This window comes from Lepidochelys kempii, chromosome 7 (assembly GCF_965140265.1).
Source record: "Lepidochelys kempii isolate rLepKem1 chromosome 7, rLepKem1.hap2, whole genome shotgun sequence".
Lineage (NCBI taxonomy): Eukaryota > Metazoa > Chordata > Testudines > Cheloniidae > Lepidochelys > Lepidochelys kempii.
In genome coordinates this window covers 90,435,342-90,453,636 of record NC_133262.1, presented here as the reverse complement: position 1 = coordinate 90,453,636, position 18,295 = coordinate 90,435,342, and the positions used below count along the sequence as shown (strand labels likewise).

The following is an 18,295-nucleotide window of genomic DNA, read 5'->3' as shown; positions in this document are numbered from 1 at the left end:
TGGCTTCCAGAGTAATAAATTAGTGTGTTTAAGTAATGTTATCAGCATTCTTTTATGTGATTAAATAGTGATTATTTTTCTTGCTTTCAGATTCACCTCGGCGACTTTGGTGGTATCATTGGATTTGTTGGGCTCTTAGCATAATTGGGATGTTCTGTATTCTCTTGGCTCATGACCACTACACTGTGGATGTGGTGGTGGCTTACTACATCACTACAAGACTTTTCTGGTGGTATCACACAATGGCCAATCAGCAAGTGAGTTTTCACCCAAATATTTGGTTCTCCTTGGTTCTTCATCTCCTTCTTTAGTACATCAGTAGATGAATTATGATATGTTGTTTTGAGACTTTTAACCAGGAAATATGGATGGATTGTTCTCCCCTCACATTGTGCCTTACGGGAGAGAACAGAAGACAAACCCCAAGAATTCCTAAAATCCAAACTTGTACAGAACACTTAAAATAAAAAACTACAGAACTTCCAGTGATGGCAGAGAAGCATAACAGGTTTATTCTTCCCTGCCAGTGGGCTCCATCACTCTTATCTTGATCACCAAAAATGTGGGAAAGCCTGCCAAACAAGCAGTCTGCCTTCATTTTTTATTTAATTTTCACTTTTGAAGGATGTGTGTTTTTGAATTTTGGGCAAGGTGAAGAAAGCAAAATTGTCCACTCTTACGGTATTAGCACAACTCATAATTTAATGGGGGTGATAGAGGGGTAAAGCTTTTCTTGATCTCCAGATATGCTGTAGCTTGCTCGTGCACTTTTAGCCATTTCAGAAATGTCTGTCACAATTACTTTTGATGGGACTGAAGCCAGGCTGCTCTGAGTAAAAAGAGCCATTGTCTTAAAGCATCTGCAAGTGGAAGTGAAGTTGCACCTAGTAAAGGTGGCTGTCCTTTTCACATTGAAAATAATGGGACAGAAGCCAGGCTGCCCTAGAGTGACCAGATGTCCCAATTTTATAGGGACAGTCACGATTTTTGGGGCTTTTTCTCACATAGGCACCTATTACCACCCACCACCATCTCGATTTTTGACACTTGCTATCTGTTCAGCCTAGGCTGTCCACATTCTTCATGTGTGGTCCAGGCAGGAGATAGTGGAGCTTACGTGAGGCTGTAGTGATCTGAAGAATAAAGGAGAGCTGGTGGGAGGGAGCCAGAAATATGAAACAGAAAGAAAGAAAGAAAGAAAGAAAGAAATTTGGGGACGAAGCAGAGAGGGATGTGGAGTGGGTAGAGGAATTTGTTTTTTTACATCTCTAAAGCTCAAAAATCAGAAGACAGACCTAAACAATTTATTTTTGTTTTAAAATCTCATTATTTTAATGCTACCATCATGTGTTCGAGGGTCTTGTGGAGTTAAACCGATAGCAATGCTGACTGCCTTATTTTTAATTTAGTCTGCCGAGGCTCAGTAATGTAGAGTCCCGGTTTAAATGGAAAATCCATTGACTGACTTCAGACTTGGGCAAAAATTTAGTGCCTATTTGTACTCAAAACTATTTGCTGATCTTCAGAAAATCTAAGATAGGAATGGAGTCTCTTTTGATCTAAGATAATAGGTCAGTGTAAAAGTATTATATTTGGAAAATTGAGATCCTGATTATATATCCTTTAACACATTCTCTCCTTATATGCCTGCTATGGCTCCAGTTCGGCATAGCACTTGAGCATATGCTTATTCAGGGCCTATATGCAGTGCTGAAGTATGAATGTTCTGTGAATCATCAATGTTCCATCACTTCTAGTTTATACCCAAAGCTTCTGACTAGGGGGAATATATATATGTTTGTTTGTTTGTTGGAAAAGAAAGCTGCTAGATGTTGGTTTATGACATGAAAATATGGCAATATATGGTCTTGACAATTAATGCCAGCAGCAAAATCGTTTTAAGTTGATAATATAAAAAGTAATGCAAGCTTAAGGCATTACAGTACTTTTTATATTGTAATACAAACCTGGTACTGATAGGTTTACTGCTCTCAGAAAAATGAGTCAATGCATTTTGCAACTGTAAACTGGTGAAGTGAAAGCTAACTTAAAGCATAGTAGTGGAAATTACACTACAAAAGTCTTGTTATGGGAAATGCTGTATTTCGTTGCACAGAAAAACATTCGTTATCCTGTCATCCAATTTTCACAGTGATGATATATCGGCATATACTGGTTCTGGGAATTATTAAGTGTGCTTAGGAATAGAGACTAAAGGTAATCCGTCAAATATTGTGTGTGTTGATACCAACTGGCCCAGGCAGGATGGTTCTTTTGTGATGGAAGACTTACATAGTAGCGATGGTTGTGGACTGTTGCGTTTACGTTCAGCTAAGGAATAAATCATTCTCTAAATGTCCTTTCACTTTGTCTTGGGTGTCCTTACTCGGCATCCAGTTGCAGCAACTGTGATACTTCATTTGCCATTTCAGGGTGATGGAATAGCAGTGCTGTACAGTTTGGGAATATGGAGGCTCAGGATTGACTTCAGAGGACTTGGGTACTTCAGTCCTTTTCCTGAAGAGTAGGAGAACTCTAGATAGGAAGAAATCATCTTTATGGTATAGTGTGTGATATTAGTTCTGTAGTCTTGTTAGGAATCTTATACCGGAGGCACAAGACAAGGGGTCTACATCACAGTTCATGCTGTGTAACACAAGGTAAATTGGTAATATGATTATTGCCATCCGTGATCGTGGATTATACCTCTATTTTCACTGTATTACTGAAAGCTGGTTCAATTACAGTACAACATCATTATTTTCTCCTGTCCAGTATGTGGTTCAGCATTAGTCCATATGCAATTTGGAAATTGGCACCGCTGTGCTGGCTGCATCTGACTGTAGATGAAGGAGGTCTCCCATTTCTAACCTGGATTCACTGGAATGGGTCTATCTTGCCTATGAGCCTCTTGAGATAGAATGAAAATGAAATATTGTTATATGGGTTACTTGCTTATATTTCCTACTTGGGCTAATATGGTGCTTGCCCAGTTTGGCACTGGAATCACTAATTCATCGAACCTTCCAAACAGCATGGATGCTGTGCTGCCTCAGTGTCTGTCCAAAAGTTGACTTGGTTGAACTATAGCTGGCTTAAATTGACCCAAGACAAGAGTCAAGAGGTATTTGAGGATTAGAGAAAGCAAAAAGAGGTTACGGCAGAGGTTGTTAGCCACTTTAACTGTATTGGGTATGTCTTTCTTTTGTTACTGAAGACATGTCTACACTGCCCCCCAGTTTAGACTAAGGAGTGATGTGAATAGCAGCGCACACCAAAGTACTGCACTGTTAACTCCCCCATGTGGATGCCGTAGTCACAATGTAAAGGTCCTGAGTTCTCACTGATGCAACATTAGTGTGACCTCAGGACCTTTAATTTTGCTCCCACAGCTTCTACCAGGGGAGCACTACTACTGACATCACCCGTTAGTCCAAACTGTGGGGCAGTATAGACATGCCCTGGAGTTGGCAACCCTAGATTGTGTTGATTCCTTACCTGTTTCTGGATTCCCAGATGATTCCAGAAGCCAAGTGTGCTTTTTGCCAGTTTGTGACTTTTTTCCCCTTCGGGTATGAATGTCTCCAGAGTCATTCATGCTTCAATAACCTCCAGACTGGGTTGCTGAAAAGCTAAGGGTTAACCACTCAGAAACTTTACCTACTGCGTTGCTTGAACACCAAATTATTTACTGGTGTTTCACACAGGAAACATGCCTGTGCTCCATAAAACCGGCTTGCTTTATACATCGTATTGTTACAGATGTTTCTTTTAATCTGGAAAGTTCTTCATAGTTTGGATCCTCCAGCTGTATATAAAAATTCTCTCACTTAGGACAACTCCTTGACAGTTGAGACTTGATGTTAGTGTGGAACTGACAACCCCTAGAGGACAGAGAGTTCTCATAGGGCTCCCAAATCCATAACTTGCTTACTCACTTGGCCCAGTGGAACTGCAGTTTGACTATTAGGACATGTTCAAGGAGAGTTTTCGGGGGCAGTGGATAGGAAGCATGTGAACAATAATTATTTTTATCCAGCTGAAGTTTGTCAATGTAGGTTGGTTTTGGTATGTGTTCATATTGTTAATGTAAATGTGCATAGAGATAGGATGCAAGTACTATGTAAATTAAAACAATAAATTTGTGGAGAATTGCAGAAGATGGTGGCAAACAGTGTGCATTAAAGTAATGAGAGAAATTGCTGTGCTTGTTTGTAATTATTTTTTCCTAATTATCTTTGTGCAGGTGCTAAAAGAAGCTTCCCAGACTAACCTCCTTGCACGGGTGTGGTGGTACAGGCCCTTCCAGTACTTTGAAAAGAATGTTCAAGGAATTGTACCTCGTTCTTACCATTGGCCCTTCCCCTGGCCAGTGCTGTATCTCGGTAGGCAAGCTAAATACGGCAGATTGGTGAATGACACATAACAGCTGTAAAAAGTGGGGGGAAAGGAACTGTCCAAAGTGCTCAGAACTCCATGAGAGAAGATGCCATAAAAAAGTGAACTGCTCCCTAATCTTTTATCTTTTAACCGTTACCTTCACCTAACCTGTTCAGTTACCTGGAAAGCACTGTGATCTTTTTTTTTTCTCCAAAGGATCTGCGTTGGACAACAATAAAGAAAATTTAACTTATCATGCACTGTATACATTTCTTGTTAATAGATTTGGGATTTACATTACCCATCACCATGTTCCTTTGTATATGGATGCAACAGCATAAATGAAAACTTTTATATCATAGGTTCTGGTCTTTCCAGTCACATCTGGGAATAAAACATATTATTTTCTTGGGAAAACATACTTTTCATATCTCTTGCCCCAAAGATTGGGCTGTAAGCCATTTTCTAGCAAATGTGTATATGAAGGTTTCTAAATACCTGACTGGGGAAAAATTAAACCTCTTTCTACCTGTTACACCAATGTTTCAAATAAAATGATAAGACACAGAAAGGTTTAGTAACTTTTGATTTTGTAAAATCTGCAGTGACAGTGTCAAAAAGTGCAAAAAATAATATTCTGTTGTAAAGTGATTTTCTAAGTATTTCCTAACTTTATTTTTCAAAATATGTATGAAAACTAAATTTAAAAAGATTTTTACATGTCAGAGAAAAGAGAGTTAAAATAAAAAATGCTTCTCGGAAGAGAGAGATTTGTCTATGTTTCTAGTGCCTTTCTTGTCTTGATTGTATGGTCAGTAGGCAGTCTTAGATGTTCTTATTTAAAATAAAATATTCCATGAAAACACAATTATATGTACTGTATACATTAATAAATTTTACATTTATAACTAAATTAAACTGGAAATTTACTTATAATGTTGAAATTGCTATTAGTAGGGAAAAACCAAATCAAAGGCTCAGATCTTGTTCACACATTGTGGGCAGGTCATAGTAAAATGTAAGATTTAAATTTATTTTATTATCTACTCAGTAGCTGGATTTTAACTGTCAAGACAACAGCCATGGATTCCCTTTTTCAGGAGTTTTACAGCTGATCACTGACTTCAAATTGAATAGTTTCTCCATCCTTTAATGAAAATGTTGTTGAAAAACAACAAAAATAATCTATTTCTTTAAAATATATTTGTGCAGAAGCTGCATGTACCTCTAAGTTTCACTCCTACCATACATACTGTATGTTTGGGGAAGTATTCTATGATATCCTTGCCAATGTGCAGAACAAAATAGATTTTTAAGAATGAAGAAGATAGCCGTTCGGTATTTTATGTGAAGCAGAGTTATCTTCTGTAGGGTTTTTGTGTATTCACAAGGTGATATTTGTATTGTAAAACAATAATGGTGAAGGAAAATAAAGAGACTTTTAAAAAATGTATTTTCTTTTATCTTTTCAATATGTCTTAAATTTAACGGTAGGTTTACACTCCAGAGCCTTGTCTTTACTTTTCTGTGTTTTATTGAATGGATTCAGAATTGGACTTTATCGAAACAGCATTCATTTTTAGCCAGTGTTCACATTTTACAAGTCAGTGCATTAATACTATGGAATAGTAGTAATATTTAAAAGTCTGGTTGTATGTCTGACAGACCTCCATGTGGCGAACAAGGATCATCCGTGATCCACAATGAGGAATTGCTTCAAGCTCCTAGGTGACATGATTGCTTGTACACACAGGCATAGCTCAAGTCAATCTACCACTCTGAGGTTCACCATCTGGACAAGTTAGTATGGATCTCAGACAGGATATTGTCATCTCTGAATTGGTGCATGTGCCAGGACAACGTGTGAAGGGCTTCCCCTTATCAGGAATCCACCTCCTCCTTTATTTATTGTTGTCATCTCTTATGGGTCCCTCGTTTGTACCCTTAGCCTCCTGCTGCGTTATTACACCTCTCAGCAAAAGTGGCTGTTAGAGGCCATCACCTCTGTTAGAGTAGTGGGGAACTGCACATGCTGATTACAGATCCCCCAGATGCTATAATCTATGACAAAAAAGTGCACTTTTCCAAGGTCTTATCTGATTTCCACCTAAATCTGTCTACATACTTGTCAGTCTCTTCCAAAGTCACATGCTCACAAGGATGAGCCTTTTACCTGGACAGAACAAAACCCTTTTGAGTTTCTTACCAGCTCTTCATATCCTATGCAGAGCAAATGGGACATCATCCTATTGCAGCATGACGACTCTAAATGGATTGCAAGCTTCATTGTCACACCTATGCTGCCAAAAATATCAAATTTCCTGAGAAGCTGTCTGCATTCAACAAGAGTGCACTTATCCATCCTCATTTCCTTTTATGGGAAATGTTCCTATCGTTGCCATCTGTACAGTGGTGACCAGGGCCTCGGTCCACAGATTTGTTAGACAGTATGCAATTACAGCTGCATCAAGAGAAGAGACAAATGTAAGAAAAAACAGTTCATCTTCTGATGAAACACCTAGCCCCATATCTACTGCTAATGGCTTAGGCTTTGTGACATTTTGGGGATCACCCACACCAGTAAGGGGTTCTGTCACCTCCTACCTTGTAACGTTCGGTGCCTCTATTCTGCTGTGGTTCAGAGCCCTGACACCAGTAACCAGCCTACAGGCATCACTCTGGCTTCCACCCACCTATTTACTCCTTGCAGGGTGACCCCAATAGCCCTTCTGGTCCCAAGTCTCCCCTTCCCTTTTAACAGGATTTGCTGTGTTTTGTTTTCTTTTTCTCAGACTGTAGTAATTCATGGTTACGCAGAGTGTGGGAAACGCCTTCCTTCCTTAGGCCATGTCTATGCTTACAAGCTTACAGAGGCACAGGTGTACCGATCCAACTGTGCAGCTATAAGAGCACTCATGTCGTCACGTTATGCCAACGTTAGAGCAGCTCTCCTGTCGACATAATAAAACCTGTTCAATGGCGGCAGTAGCTATGTCAGCAGAAGAGCATCTCCCTCTGACATAATGCTTTGCACACAAGTGCTTATTGCCAGCAAAACTTACGTTGCTCAGGAAAGTGTGTTTTTCACACCGTGTGTGACAAAAGTTTTGCTGACGTAAACTTTAATGGTCCACCATTGTCTTTCCCTGGGTATACAATGCTAGGTATTTGGAGTTAGTTTAATGTAAGCAAGTAGCCTGGGAGGTGCCCCTCCCTGCCTGATTGCTTCCCCATACTCCTGTGAGGTGGTGCTGTAGTTGCACACCTGAGTTACAATTACAGTTTTCTACCTGTATATGCATGCATAATTCATCTTCGAATGACAGTCAAGTTAAAAACATTACTAGCTTTTATAAAAGGTCTTATCTGACACACATTTATACCCAATAACATTGTATATAACCAGTTGATTCACTTGCTTGTTTTGGGGGGTTCACACCCTTGTTCTCCTCTGCCTGGCCCCTGATTGTCCTGGTAGTCATATACAGTGCAATAGGATATGCAAGCACCAATAGAAATGGCTATTCTGCTTCTCGTAACAGTTTGTTCTTTGAGATGTGTTACGTATGTGCATTACATGACCCATCCTTCTTCCTCAACACATTGGAGTCTATCATTGGTATCCCAGTGTGAAGGAACTGAAGAATGATCAATGTGGCTCTGCTCTTTATACCCTTCATTCTTAGCATAAGGAAGTCAGGAAGTAAATGGGGCCACACCTATGGGTACCACGAGGAGATACTCTCTGGCATCAGTGTATGATATATACATACACCTACAGTGTAATGGACATATGCAACTCATCTTGAACAGCAGTTACGAAATGGTGAGTTATCAATTCTTAAAAGTGCTCGTATGGTGCCAGTTTCTAGACAGTCTCCATTATGCCTTGTTTTACATGGGGCCCCTAGTCTCTTGCAGCTATTTTAAATGAAGGGTGTGTACACTCCTAATGGGTTTCAATAAAATATAACCCAGATCATAACATTTGCAAATGCAGGGCTAAAAAGTTGATCTAAAAATTAACAAAACTTAGAAGTTGATAACGCTTGGGAAAGATTCCAGCTCTCAGGGGTAAGTGACTAGATTGTCTAGATTTTTCATGATCACACATAAAAGATCATTGGCATTTGTATGAATATATGAGCATTACATTAAATTGAATCTGCTCCAGTCTGTATTATAGTATCTGACTTACTGCATGGATTTTGCTAAAGATGTTTTGATTCGCAGAGTGAGTTTTCATTAAATTAAAGAAAGCAGTCTTGATTGATACTTTCTGTTGTAGTTGGCAGCAAATAACTGTTGGGTAACTGGAGTTACTCTTGTCCAGTGGATACCATGTGAAAATGAGAGAGAGAGGATTTGGGAACATGGAAAATAAAATTTAAGATGTGAGACAAAACTGGACTACCCAGGAATAAAGGGAGCAATTAAGAAGGATAAAGCATTGCCAAGAAGCTACATGATTTCTTTGCATCAATATCCAGCACATAGAATGTTGGAAAAATATCTTTTTAGTTACAGGTAATAAAGAGGGAAACTATCAGAAACTTAATGCTTCAAAAGAGGAGATACTGTAACAAATTGATAAATTAACTAGCAACAGGACACTGGGACCATATGGTGTAGAAGTTCTGAGAGATAGGGCAAGTTAAAATTTAACCTGCAGGGACTATAAGCCAATGTGCAGCGGCTGAACATTTGGAGTTTGATACAATAATTAGAGAATAACCACCATAATATATCACACGGTCCCCGTAATCAAGGGGAATTTGTCCATGTATCTCTGAAATTGTTCAGATATGGTATATTTGCTTTGATTCTGCCATCCTCATTTTCTAAAGAAGTTACAAAGAGCTGCTCCCAATCATTTAGAAAAAATGTACGCACAGGAGCCTCAGTGTCAGTCTGGGGTCTTGTATTCTGAGGGTGAGGGAGGTTGGAACTCTCCTAGCTGTTAAAGCTTTGAGCCCATCTCCTATGTTCCATTGGAATTGCCATGCCCTCAGTCTCCTTTAGGCCTCCTCAGACCCTTTATTACCACAGTTAGTATAGTTGCTTCCCTGCAGAAGCTTTGTCTGCTGCTGATCCGTCTCTTTTCTTGGAGGCTTATTTACTTTTGACAGTTCTGCTGGATCCTTTAGTGGTCTCTCATCAATCATTCCAATTAGGCTGTTTTTTAAGTGGCTTCAGATATAGGTTGTCCCCCCAGTCTCTCTTGAAATCGGGTTGTTTGCTTGCTGAAAGCAGTTGCTCTGTCTCTGGATGACTTTTTCCGGGCAGGATTGTGTAGGTGCAATTAATATTTCTCTTTTTTCCTCTTTTTCTTAGTAATAAGCGCAGATGACAGTCACATAATTCCTGTGGTGTTTTAGAGAACCCCTGGCCTGCAGCTATTGAATAATGTAAATTATTTTCTCTAGTTTTGTTGAGGCATGTTTCTGTCAGTAGTGGGAGGCTCAAAAGGCTGGATGCTGTATTTCCTGGCTGCCAGGAGAGGACTTTGAGGTCAGAGTCAGAAAAATATTTGAGGCAAGAAGATCAGAGATCTAGAAGTGCAGTGAGGTTGATGCCATAGGGAGATGTGCACCAGTGCACACTTGCTCTGGGCAGTGGAAGCCATTTGGTGTAGTGTCTCTGATCTTATATACCTAACAGAAGAGACAGTCCAATGTGTCTGTTTCAGTGCATCGCTGGAATCATAGACGCTTGCAGAGGAGAGATACTTTAGCTCCTTAGCATCTCTGCCGCCTCATGGCAGCACAAAGCATGAAGTGAGGCAGCAAGACAAAAAGCCAGCCCTTAAATGAAGGCAGGTTTCTGATGCAACAGATATTGATCTTATGGGATCAAGCAGCTTAGCGCATCATGTCTGGGAGGAGGGGTCTGACATAAGTGCATTAATACATTGCATCCTTACTTTGGCAGACTGACTGTGTGTAAAGCCAGGTGCCTCTGAATCATTCCTGGCCTCTAAACCTTGACACAGGAGGGTGATGTCCCAGGGCATTTGGCCTCAAAATCTCAGAGCCCTGTGTAGGCAAGTGGAAATCCTGTGTGCATGGTATCTAAATAGAAAAATTTAGAACAATGGGGGCTGATTGGGTGCTTGAAGGTTTTCAAATAACTTCATTTAGGCAAAAAATTGGAAGCTGAGCACTTTTGAGAATCTGGCCCTGGGCTGGGATATAAATGCTTTCAAAATACATAAATAGGGTTAAAGTATTTTTAAAATACGTAGAGAATGTGTAGTAATAGTAAATTGTAAATACAAATACAATACTACTCAATCTGAGAGGCCCTAGATGGAGTGAGAGGCAGTTGATGTTGCAGACGCAGGAGTTTGGACTGACTGGGAGCTCCAGGAAGGACAATTTTTTTCTTTAAACAATTTAAACCACATGGGGAGGAGTTGTAAGGCTACGTTCAGCAATGGACAAGTAAAACGGTAGTAACCAGTGGTTAGGAGTGTAGCTGCTATAGGAGCAGGGTTTTAACAAGACCTACATTCCATACCAGTCTTTTTGAGGTCTATGAGCATTAGAAGTGCGTGAGTCATAGGCCAGGCCATCTGACTGAGTAAGTTGATGGGAGGGTCAAAGTCCTTGTGTGCTGTACTAATTTGATATAAATACAGAGATAGCTAGTGAATGTGCTTCTCGAGATGAAAGGCATTTGACAGAGTGGGTACTGAGGAGTTTGGAGAACAGTGGAAGTTCCAGTCAGTGAGTATCTTTGTAATTAATTCATTAATTTAAAATCTTTTAATATTTTGTTTTGGAATATAAACCGCAATCTTTAAAGATGAGCAAAATAAGTGGGTGATTATATAGGCAATAACTGCAGAAGAGCAGCTGAAAACTATTAAGTTCTGTATTAGTTATTTTGAAGCTGCCTGGGAATCATGGAAGTGTAGGGCTGGAAGGGACCCTGATAGATCCTCTAATCCAGTCCCCTCCACTCATGGCAGGATTAAGTATTATCTAGACCATCCCTGACCATCTAACCTGTTCTTAAAAACTTCCAATGATAGAGATCCCACAACCCGCTTAGGCAATTTATTCCAGATTTTAACTATCTTTACAATAAGGAAGTTTTTTGTAATGATGAAATGTAAGACAGTTAACTCTTGTCCTGTCCTCAGTAGCTCAGAAAAACAATTTATCACCCTTTACAACAACCTTTTACTGTTATCATGTTAGAATGATCCTAAACATTATCAAAATTATGCTGACTGGAAAAGTTGAGAAATGTGAACAGCTGAATATTTGATTGAGAAAGTCTTCAAACTGCTGGTATGGTCTAGGGGCCAGCTTAGTATTTTCATACATTTGTAAAGCATCTATTGTGACTGGCTAGCAGCACTTTGTTTTGAATCTTATTAATGTATTTATTTCCAATTATCTTTTATTTTGCAATGTTTTCTGTACTAGACCAGTAAAATCTGCTTTTATTTCCCATAACTGGAATTGGACAGTGAAACTGTAAGTTGTGGCCAGTCTCTGTTAGGACACTTCAAGGAGAATGAATTTGAAGTCAGAGGATCTGGAATCAGATAGGGAGTAAGCTTGAGATCTACTCAGGAGCAAAAGGAAGGAGTAATCGCTTTCTTGAAACTGTACCTAAAAAGTCTGGAAAATAATAAGAGTATGGAAATGGCCAACAACTTGGATGTACTAGGATTGTTACAGCGAGGCAGAGAGAAATTTCTCGTAGTGTTTTGCAATAAAAGATTGGCCGGAAAGCGAGACATGAAAGATACATGTCAGATATAAATTCTTCTTAGCCATTAAGTCCTTTCAATCTAATGAGTTTTTAAAGGCACTAGACTATAGGAAAAGGATTAAATGAATATTCCGGTTAATCACTAGGAGCCCCATAGATGTATAAAAACAAATCAGAAAAGCAGCTAATTATAACTTAATAACTAAAAATAGTATAAACTTTAACATTAGTGATTGTCAGGAGGCCCAGCATTTTTGATCACTGCCGGTTTTCTTTTTCCCATGTGTCATATACATAGCTGTGCAAGTTGTATATATAAATGTATGCTTTAGGGCCAGATGCGAGCTTGCACTATTGCAGATGTACAAGATGGATGAGGCAGTAGAGTACATTAATCTATTTCCTTCATTGTTCTCCTCAGAAAGTGGCAGCCATTATCCTGAATCATGCTGTCCCAGATTAAAAAGGGGCATGAGGTTGAGAATGTTGCCATTTCTCTTCCCCTCTACCTCATGGACCTGTTTTTCCTACTTGGATCAAGTTTTTAAACCATTTTCATTACCGTGGTATCTAATACCTTCCAAGAAAAAGTAAACAGTTCTCAGCCTCTGCTTTGGGAACTTGCACACTTTCCCATTCAAACTCTTGGGCGGGGCGCGTAATAGTGGAGCAGTTTGTTCCTGTTGATACAGAATGTAACAATGGTTAGTCTAGTGCTCTCCCAAGAGCATCCAGAGACATTCAGCTTGGGCACAGCCAACTAGAGAGTTTACAGTGGCATAGCTGCATAGCTAAGTCGACGGCAGAGCTCTTAACTACTCCAGGTCTCGCAAGTTTCTCCCGCCGACAGCACTGTCTACACCGGTGCTCGTGTTGGTGTAACTTATGTCACTCTGGGGTGTGTGTGATTTATTCACTCCCTGAGCAACATAAGTTAAGCCAATATAAGCTGTAGTGTAGACATAGCCTTTGTCCTTGTTCCCTGATTGTGGGAATCAATGTACATTCCGTCTGAAGAATTTATTACTGGCTACTGTCAGATGGTTTAGTGGACTAGATGAACCACTGATTTGATGTCATATGTTTTTCACTCTGGCCATGTCTACACTAGAGACCTTGCAGCGGCAGAGCTGTACTGTGTAGCTGCTCTGTGCTGATGGGAGAGAGCTCTCCCGTTGATATAAGTAAACCACCTGTAATGAGTGGCGGTAGCTATGTCAGCAGGAGAAGCTCTCCCCCTGAGATAGTACTGTCCACACCGGTGCGTCTGTCAGTGGAACTTATGTAGCTCGGGGTGTATTTTTTCACACCCCTGAGCGACGTAGGTTATACCGACAAAAGGGCTAGTTTTAGTTACTGTGTTACTTTACATTTGCCTCTGACAAGAGATCCGTTAATATTGAGTTCTCTAACTTACAGAGGGGACTGAACTGTTCCCCACCCATTCCTCGAATCAGGGGAGTGCAAAGACCCATTGGTCCTCTGCCAAATGCAGCTCAGCCTCACCTGGTGATCAGTACCCCTGTGTGTGGACGAAAGGATGGTCTTTGTGATGGTCCCATAGTTGATGGTATTTTGTGAAGTCTAGGTATGTCAGAATTCAGAATACAGAAATGTTCTTTTAGGAAACTGCTTGTCTTGGCTCTGTATGTTAATAAAATTTAGCCTATTATGTTCTTGTTTCACTGGTGGTAGTTTATACTCTCCCATGGTCAAATGGGTTTGGTCAAATTCAGGCTGCCACGTGTTGTGGGAATGACACATTTTCAGCAGTTCTGTCACACCTCTGCATGCCTGGTTGGATGTCACATATTCTATTCTAGATGTAGGTGGTTAATCACTAGCATCTGAGCACCTTCCTGTAGTGCAACGTGACTATACTTCTGTCACCTCTCTGTTCTCTCAACCTCTCCCTTGAGGGAGAAGCTTGTGGAGTGCAGTGTCTTGTTTTGGTAGGTTTGTTTGATTCTTTGGTTGTTTCTTGGGGGCTTTTTTACATACATGTTTGTATTTATACTAGAGAAGGCAAGTTCAAAGAAATGGACCTTTCATTTGAAGTGGGAAGTGGTGAGGTTTGGGATAGTCCTTAGTTCCTTGGGGACAGGGCCAGCTCCAGGCTTTTCGCCGCCGCAAGCAAAAAGAAATTTTGGCTGCCCCTGCCTTTTTTCCTTGCCGCCCTGTCCACCCCCGGCTCCGCCCCAACTCCGCTCCTTCCCAACCCCTTCCCCAAACCCCTGGCCCTCATTGCTTCCTGCAGCTTTCCCTCCCAGCCCCCAACCCTAGCTCATCTCACTCCACCTGCTCCCCTGAACACGCCGCCGCTCCGCTTCTCTCCCCTCCCTCTCAGGCGTGGGAGAGGCAGCACGTTCAGGGGAGCAGGGGAAGCGGAGGTTGGGGGGGGGAAGCGCAGGAAGTAACGGGGGGGGTAGAGGAACAGCTTCCCGCCCCAGCTCACCTCCACTCCACCACTGCCTCCTCCCCGGAGCGCACCACTTGCCACGTGAAACAGCTGTTTGGCACGGGGCAAGCCTGGGAGGGAGGCAGGAGAAGTGGAGCGGCGGCGGCGCGCTCAGGGGAGCAGGCGGAGGCGGAGGCGAACTGGGGCGGCGGGGGCACATTTGTAGAGGCGGCGTGGGCAGCGCCGGAATGCCACCCCAAGCACCTGCTTGTTTTGCTGGTGCCTGGAGCCAGCCCTGCTTGGGGAGTTCATTGCACTGTCTCATACCATCCCACATAGACAATCTCTACTCTTATTGTTGTTGACCACAGTCTTCATCCTGGAACTTTAAACAGTCTTTTAGGTATCCTGGACCCAGACCATAGAGTGCTTTAAAGATAAAGACTGAGACCTTCAACTTTGTTCGAAATTCTATGGGAAACCTGTGTCAAGAGCAGAGGACAGGTGTGATGTGCTCACAGTAGCCTGTGTTGCTGAGGAGATGTGATTCAGTTTTGTACTAGGTGCAGTTTCCCAAGCGTTGAAGGTTTCATGCCCAGGTATACTGCATTTCTGTAGTCTAGCTGAGACAACGGCATAAATGACTGAGGCCAGGTCTGCATCCACCAGGAAGGGATAAAATCTCCTAGCTAACCAGAGATAGTAGAAAACATTATTTGCTTCTGTTGCAATGTGAGAGCTCTGTGTCAGTGTGGAATCCAAGAGTACTCCTAAACTACTGACTGAATTGACTGATTATGGATGTGAACCTTCAATCACTGCACTGTGGCTGCAAATTCAGAATACTTTCTCCTGCCTAGCCGCATTGCCTCTTTTTGTTCAGGTTCAGCTTCAGCTGACTGTTCTTCATCCATGATCTGATCTTATCCAACTTTTATTTTTTAAAATCACAAGGTGAATACAAATCTATAGCGCTGTGATGTACTTTTCTGGTTCAGAATGATTCCTCTGCATCTGCTCCAGACGTTCTGCGTGGCAGCAGTAGGTAAAGTAATCTCTAAGGGCAGAGACTGTTAAACACTTTGGAATCCTTCTGAAGGGAAGATGTTTTTTAAGACATGGCAATGCCTTCAAATTTGATGTGAGTCCTTCATAAAAATCAAATTATATCACAAAATATTTCAGAAAGTCAGTTGAAACCTAGCGAGAAAAAGACGGCAAGGTTTGTAGATGGTAACTGGGTCAGTTGTTAAGGAAAGGTGGTGAAGTTTTTTGGGAAAAGTGCCAGCTGGATGGGACAACACACACAAAAGAACAACTTCCAGGTAGGCATTGAGAGTTATGAGGAGACACAACTCCAATTACTGGGAAGGGATTTCTTAGAGCGCTGGCATCCCGACCGCGTGAAATTCTGTGGTGTATGGTTGCGTTAGTGGGAAGGTCTCTCTCTGAGTGGAGGAATAGAAGCTATATATTGTTACCTGGTTTAACATTTTCATTTCTTTGCTTTTGAGGTTTTATGTCAGATGTATGCAACAATCTGAACTGATACAGAATGTAGTGTTGTCATTTCTGAATTTAGTTTCTTTAGTTTTAGACAGGATCTCCAACAAAGCAACAACTCATTTCACAAGGATCCTGCTTCTCATGGAAGTACTGTGTTGGCAAAAGGGACTGTTACATCTCTCAGAGAAAGATATATCAGCAACCAACCACTCACTAAACATGAGCTTCTCCATTATTAAAAACTCCTCTTCCACCCCCTGGTGGTGGCTGGGGAAGGATATGCTCCTAGATTTCCTGAGCAGTGCATGAAAAAAGGTGTAGCCATGCTGTTATAGCAGACACAGTAGATTAAAATAAAGGAAAAAAGTTATCCTCTGTCTTTACTTCAATACCTCAGCCAAATAACGGCACCCAGAAGCATTATAGTTTGCCAACATGTCTGTTTTTGTGGAGTTTTCCATAAGCCATTCCTCCCCATTGAGAATGTCACAGATTTCCCCCGCAGGAGGTCCAGAGCAGTGGGACAGGTGTGGTGAGAGGCAGAAATCTATCTTTTGCACCCAGCACAAGAAGCAGGAAGATGACTGGGGAAACTAATGGGGACCCAGGTATTTGAAGGAATATGGGACAACTTGAGATGGAGGGAGGGAGCATGGGACTTGTTTGGAAGGATGGAATGAGAGAACCTAAGGCAGCCAAGGGGCAAGGTAGGGAGTATGGAGTTGAGTCTTGAAGAGAGGGGCCTGGACCAGCCAACCTTATTCTGCTCCTACTTCTGAATGTCTCACACTCCCCCCGCCCTCCTCCCCACTTCTGCCTCATCCCATTGGCCTCCTCCAATCTTACTCCATTCCCTCTTGAACCCTCTGCCCCTGAATTGGTGGCTGAATATGTCAAAAGTATGCAGAGGTGGTCCCCTCCTGCCACCAGAAACAACTGTGACCCTGGTAACAGATGCATCTACCAAAGGTTGGGGAGCTCCTCTGCACCAGAACTTTCATCACTGTGGAAACCTAGTAATAGACCACTTTGTGACCAGCCTGAACAAAAAATGCAAGAATTCAGAGCAGGTTGCAGCCTGGGTTTTGTAACAGATGCTTTCCTGCTTCCTTGGTCGAACCTTCTGATGTATGTGTTTCCTTCTATTCCTCTAATCCTGAGGTTGATCAGGAAGCTAAAAAGAGACTCAGCAATTATAATTCTCATAGTACCAGTCTGGCCCAGGCAGTATTGGTACACAGAACTACATCAGCTCAGTTTGACATCCATAGAACCTCTGGTTAAGGACCTTCTGTCTCAGAATCAAGGCATTTTACTGCACTCCAACTTACAATCACTTCACTTCATGGCATGGACCATTTCAGAGAGAGCAGTGAGGAAAGAGTTTGCTCCCCAGATTCAAGCCATTTTGGTGTGCAGAAGAATTGCTCTCTTATGCAAGAAAATGGAAAAGGTTGTCAACCTGGGCTAACTTTCACCACCTGTCACCTAGCAGCACAGAAATTAGACATGTATTAGACTGCCTGCTGCTGATGAAATCCTCCGGCATCTCCATCAGTTCTGTGAGGATCAATTTAGCATCCACCTCCATGATACATCCGTCACTTTTCTGTCTTTCGTTCTGCCCTGGGGCCCGGAATTGCTGTTGGCGAGCTTGAGATGTCATGACAAGACTTGTCGTGTGACAAAGTCAGACCGGACAGCTGTAAGAGAGTGGAGGAAGGCCCTAGAATGTAATGGCCCTTTTCCCCATGAGCTGAAAAAAGGTAACCTCAGGTCAGCTAGGGACACTTGAGTCCAATTAAGGGCTGGTGAGAGGGAGGGAGGAGAGACAAGCTGCAGCACGCTAGTAGCAGTGGGAGGAAAAGGATTCTCCTGGGTGGAAGGCTGCTCTCCTCCCTATAGGGGAAGCAACCCAGCTAACTGCCTGTTCAGGGTAGAACTGACATCAGAAGCCAGCCTGATAGCATAACATCCCAGAGAAGGGATAGGGAAAGGTATTTCCTTTTTGGTTATTAATTTGTTTCTATTGTTCGGCTGAAGCATACCCGTTGGGCCTACCCTGAGGCCCACCATGCAAAACATTGAAAAATAAAATCTGAGTGAGATATAAAAGCTCTTTGGTGTGGGACTGATTTACTCCAGGCACCCCACCACCAGAGAGGGAAATGCTGAGCCCGGTGAGATGAAGAATGTGCCTGGCCATAGTTGTGACTGTGACAGACTCTCACAGCACAGCTGGCTGCTCTTTTTTTGTATTGTTATTCCCCTCCCTCCCTTTTT

At 41.9% G+C, this 18,295-nt stretch overlaps 1 protein-coding gene across 36 annotated transcripts in view; it reads left to right on the top strand.

The window, feature by feature from the left end:
* SGMS1 (sphingomyelin synthase 1) overlaps positions 1–5,248 on the top strand; it is a 203,381-nt gene extending 198,133 nt beyond the window's left edge. For all 36 annotated transcript variants that reach the window (XM_073353735.1, XM_073353729.1, XM_073353732.1 and 33 more), the window contains 2 exons: positions 91–257; positions 4,247–5,248. In XM_073353735.1, the coding sequence (XP_073209836.1) occupies positions 91–257; positions 4,247–4,426 (347 nt within the window). In that variant the 3' untranslated portion in view covers positions 4,427–5,248. The remainder of the gene's footprint in view (positions 1–90; positions 258–4,246) is intronic.
* The last annotated feature ends 13,047 nt before the right edge of the window (positions 5,249–18,295 follow it).